At 53.0% G+C, this 4,914-nt stretch overlaps 1 protein-coding gene across 1 annotated transcript; it reads right to left on the bottom strand.

Moving 5' to 3' along the window:
- Positions 1-239: 239 nt before the first annotated feature.
- On the bottom strand, positions 240-4,045 carry GHSR (growth hormone secretagogue receptor). Its single transcript, XM_006155051.1, has 2 exons — positions 3,175-4,045; positions 240-857 (listed from the first exon to the last, which is right to left on the bottom strand). Exons 1-2 carry the CDS (start codon positions 3,962-3,964, stop codon positions 553-555), a joined length of 1,095 nt encoding a protein of 364 aa, XP_006155113.1. The 5' UTR covers positions 3,965-4,045; the 3' UTR covers positions 240-552.
- Between the last annotated feature and the right edge of the window lie 869 nt (positions 4,046-4,914).

Raw genomic sequence — 4,914 nt, 5'->3', positions numbered from 1 at the left:
AAAAAAAGACAGACTAGATTTCAAAGACTTACGATGAAAAAAAAGCATTTAAATGTCTCCTTAGTGATGTTTCTATTACTATAAGTTTTGCATTTCCTTTGCACAGCACTGCTCTAGAGCTTTATGAAAATTGCTAGTTTTAAAAACTCATTTTAAAAATGTTTGTTTTAACGTCATTCTTTCAGTCAAATAATTTTAACCATTATGAAAAAGTGAATCAGATATTGCATTTACCCCACCAAATCTTGCCCTAATGGCCCTCTGTCATTTCTGTATTTCCCTCCTGCGAACCGCCAAGCCCTCACCAGCACCACCAACAGAACGCAAATCCTAAGCGGTGACTATGCAGGGATAGCGTGACAGCGCGGGAGACCGTGCTGTCAGTTCAAACCGCTCGTACCCTATATATCTGTCTTTCCTTTCCCCTGAATTGTTTCCAGATCTGCGTGTCCCTAATTGCAAAATGAACCCTCTGTTTTCTCCCGAGTTCTGCTGTGCTATGGCTTTCGGGTTAGAATACTAAGCGGTGTCTATGCTCAGTGCAGTGCTCGGTCATGTGTTCATACTAGACTTTGTCCAGGCTCGAGAGCTTTCATCCTTCAGCGTGGAGAGCTGCCTCTGTGAGTAGGGTTCGAAGCCCAGCAGTTTGAACACCGCCACCCGGTACTTCTTGGACATGATGTTGTACAGAATGGGGTTGATAGCAGCGCTGAGGTAGAAGAGGACGAAGGACACGAGGTTGCAGTATTGACTGATCTGAGCGATCTCCAGGGAGCCAGGCTCAAAGGATTTGGAAAATAAATATCGGCCCACATGGAAAGGCAGCCAGCAGAGGATGAATGCAAACACCACGACAGCTAAAAGGACAACGAGAAAGAGATCGTCAGTTCACGAAACGTCACAGCGAATCACCTTCTATATTTTCAAGATTTCTTTTTGTTTTACTCATGCACAGTAAGACCACTGTCTTCAGAAAGACGCTGTTTTCTGCTCTTCTTCATTCCTACATTTTAACAGAGATTGAGTCTATCTGGACCAATGGTCTAGCAATATTTACTGAGCTTCCCCTCATTTCTATAAAACCACTTGAGTGAGCTGGTGGTTGAATGGACATATTAGCCCAACTCTCTAGACCATTTACTCAAGATGGTCCGCCATTTTGTCTGTGTTAGACACTACACAAACATTCCTGAGCAGAGTAGTTCTACTGAAGCATGGTTGGGCATCAGAGTTTTCTGGGAGCATTTTATTTTCTTTTACATTTCTGTCATAGAGAATGTGTACTTCCTGAAGAGCATCAAAGAGAGACAGAGAGAGGAAAAGTGATGGATCACTCCCCAGAGGGGATGGCCAGGCCATACTCCCTTCTCTTCTGTTCTCCTCTTGGGAATTTGGACACACACACACGTGCATGACTTGATTTTCAAGCCTCAGGGTCCAGGATTCAAACCAGAGTAGGCCATGTGGGATCTAGCCACCTTAATGCCCATACCACCTGCTAACCCCCTGATGGCATGTCTTAAATGAGATTCCTTAAAAATACTATTGGCCCACTAAATCAAAATCTCTAGGAAGGAGACCAGGGCACCTCCTTTTTCTCTTCTTTTACTTTTCATAGAGGACTGAGCTTAGGCAGTCAGGGGAAAGACCCCTTGGAGTAGATGGCTGTGTACCACCTACCATAGACTTAAGCAAGGTATAAAGGACCGTTTAACTAACATCATCGTCATCCACCCACAGCTTCATTCTGCCCAGGCAAGACCATTTTTCCCAGTAGTCAGAGGGGAAATAACAAAAATATAATACTTCAGGCCTTGTACCACTTCAGTGATTCCTTTCACATCATCGGGGAAGAACATTAATGTTGGTATTGAGATATCAATAAAGAAATCAACAGCTTAAAAATGAAGCTAGAGGCAATGACCAAACTCATCCTCAAAACTAAAGAGCGTGGTAGCAACTGAACAGTCACAGGGGCGACAGGAATCTCGGAGGTGAGAGCTTAGCGTTCCCTCCCCTCCAGCAGACTGGTCTATGCATCCTATCACATCCCAGGTCTAGAAAATAAACCCTTTGACATTGTTTGAATTAACTCTATTGCTTTAAGATGCAGGATTCAAGATTGTAAAATTGCAAAAATGAAATAATCCTGAAATAGCTTCTAAGAAGCTTTAAATATGCCAGTAAGTATGAAAAATTGACCACGATATCCAAATAATAAAATTACTGGCCCTGGTTTTGAAAATGCAAGCAGAAAGCAAAATTAACATGTTGCTCAAATGTGAACAGGAGTTGTATTACTGCGCTCGTAGCAAACGCATACACTTAAGCTGAATTCCTGCAATAAATATTGAGCACATCCCAGTGGAGACGCTGCACCGGCATGCTCCTGGAGGGCCTGTCATCTGGGGAGGGGTGGTCAGTCTTATCAGGGTCTGCGATGCCTTTTCTCCTGCTAGAGACCCGCCTACCCTAGCTCATGCTAGTCCATCCTCCCAGGACAGAAAGCTAACCATGAAAACAAATAGAGCCTAGCACTGGTTTGTCACTGACTTCCTTTCAAAGCTGTACAAATAAGAACAGCACAAACAAAATTGATGCAATTATCTGAAAAATACAGGGCAGAAAAAAATCACAGTATTGAAAGAAAAATCGACCATCTCTAACAAAATGACCCAAACAGATCACATCTTGGGTTACAGTTACCACTGAACATTTCCAGATCTAATGCCTGCTTTCGTTGCTGTAACTTCCGTACCCGGGGTTCTACCTGAGGCAGGAAGCGTAACTTCACTTTTAACACTTCAAGACCCCATAGACTTTTGTAAAATAACTTAGTTTGGGAATCAAATTTCTGGCCAGCCATAAAATTCCCTTTGTAGTAATGGGAAGGTGGGACACTTAGAGGACAGTAAGGAGACGAGGGCAGAAAAGCACAAAAAGACAGCGACTGAGTCGGACAGTGACAAGGTAAGGGAGTAGAGAGGGGAGACAAGGAGGTGAAAACACAAACACAAACTAAGATGCCAAAGACAGAAAGAGGGGAGGGGGGGGAGGAGAGAGAACTGAAAGATGCAGGCAGAAGCCGAGAGAAGCGGGAGAGAGCGACGGACTCCGGGACGCAGAAGGGACGGGGACAGCGCTGGAGAGGAGCCCGCGGCGCGGAAGACGCACCCAGCATCTTCACGGTTTGCTTGTGGTTCTTGTCCCTGAGCGAGGAGCCCACCGCGTCGCCGCGCCTCCGCCACAGCTTCCTGCCGATGAGGCTGTAGAGGACGGTGAGGCAGAAGACCGGCAGGAAGAAGAAGACGCTGGACACCCACACCATGACGGTGAGCAGCCCCGAGCGCACGGCGAACTCGGTGGCGCGGCACTCGTTGGTGTCCCGAGGGTCGGTGCCGTTCTCATGCTCCACGCCGACCAGCACGAAGATGGGCCCGGCGCTGCAGAAGGCCAGGGCCCAGATGACCAGGATGACCAGCTTGACCCGGCCCTTGGTGACCACCACCTTGGCGCGCAGCGGGAAGCAGATGGCGAAGTAGCGCTCGACGCTGAGCGCTGTGATGGAGAGCACGGTGGCGTAGGTGCAGCTCTCGCTGACGAACTGGAAGAGCTTGCACAGCAGGTCCCCGAAGTTCCAGGGCCGGTACTGCCAGAGGCGCACGAGGTCCAGCGGCAGGCACAGGAAGATGAGCAGGTCGGAGAAGGCCATGCTGGACAGGTACAGGTTGGTCGTGGTGCGCAGCTCGCGGAAGCGCGACACCACCAGCATGGTGAGCAGGTTGCCCGCGACGCCCACGGCGAAGAGCGCCACGCAGGTGGCCGTGACGCCCGCCAGCAGCGGCGCGGGGAACAGCGACTGCAGCTCGTTGGCCAGCGAGTCGTTGCCGCAGGGCGCGTCCCAGCCCGCGTCCTCCAGCGTGAGGTTGGGCCCGGGCTCCTCGCCCCAGGTGGCGTTCCACATGTCGCCGGCGCGGCCCGACCCGACCGCAGGGCGTTCTCCCAGGGGCGGGCGAGTGCTGGGGGCCGGCGCCGGAAGGAGCCTGGGGCAAAGAGAGAGCCTGTGAGCTGGCGGGGCCGAGACCGCGGTGGGAAGGCGCAGAGGGACCCGCCACTCTCCCCGGCACCTCCTTTTTCTCCTGCTCTCCCCCGCCCCAAGTCCCTCTCTCCCAGCCCGGCTTCTGGCCAGCGCCCTCACGTACCTGTCACCGGATCAGCTCCTCCTGGCTGGCCTCGAACTCACGTTCTCGCTCCAGCTGCATCTCGCACTTCCCTGAGCGGCCCCGCGCCTGAGGACTGCGTAGACCAAGCGCCGCGAAGAGGGAACGTGAGGAGCTCTTCTGAGCCGCGGGCGCAGCCGGCTAGTGTGGCCCGGAAGGACGGGTCACATCCTGGGGTGAGGTGGAGGTGAGGACGCGGTGGGGGCAGCCTAGACCCGAGTTCTCCCGACCAGGGACCGGGAGGACTAGACCTGACCCGGGAGAAGCTAGCCCGCCCACCTGGCCTGGGAAGGGGCGGGACAGAGGACCGCGTGTCACTGTGCGGACCGAGAGGGGACCGAAGCCTACTTAAGCAGAGCCCCGTGGAGACCCACTACCATCGTCCTGTTACCTGGAGAAACGGGTCCCAGAGGCTGACTACACTCCACGGCGAGCTGAGGTTGGGGATCAGAGCTGGCCCCCCACCCAGAGGGGACTTCGGAGCGGGGAGCAGCCCCCGGGTGCACAAACGCGGTCCCGAGCGCCCCTGTCGGCACGCGCCCCACGCTGGCGCTAGTGGGAGTACAGGGGGTGGACGGTCACCTGCCCGGAGGCAAACCTCGCAGGCAAAGGGGGGCAGGATGCGGAAAGGGGCGCGGGCGGGGAGCTGCGCGGCAGTGGGGGCTGAGCGGAGACGGTGAGGCTGGGGGGGGGG

The sequence above is a fragment of the Tupaia chinensis genome, unplaced genomic scaffold (assembly GCF_000334495.1).
Source record: "Tupaia chinensis unplaced genomic scaffold, TupChi_1.0 Scaffold000430_1, whole genome shotgun sequence".
Classification (NCBI taxonomy): Eukaryota; Metazoa; Chordata; class Mammalia; order Scandentia; family Tupaiidae; genus Tupaia; species Tupaia belangeri.
Note: the sequence above shows the minus strand (reverse complement) of the source record. Positions and strands in the feature narration are given on the sequence as shown.

Coding starts and splice junctions, on each gene's coding strand:
- GHSR (XM_006155051.1), bottom strand. CDS start 3,964: ATGTGGAACGCCACCTGGGGCGAGGAGCCCGGGCCCAACCTCACGCTG. Junction 858..3,174: donor GCAAACCGTGAAGATGCTGG/GTGCGTCTTCCG, acceptor TTGTCCTTTTAG/CTGTCGTGGTGTTTGCATTC.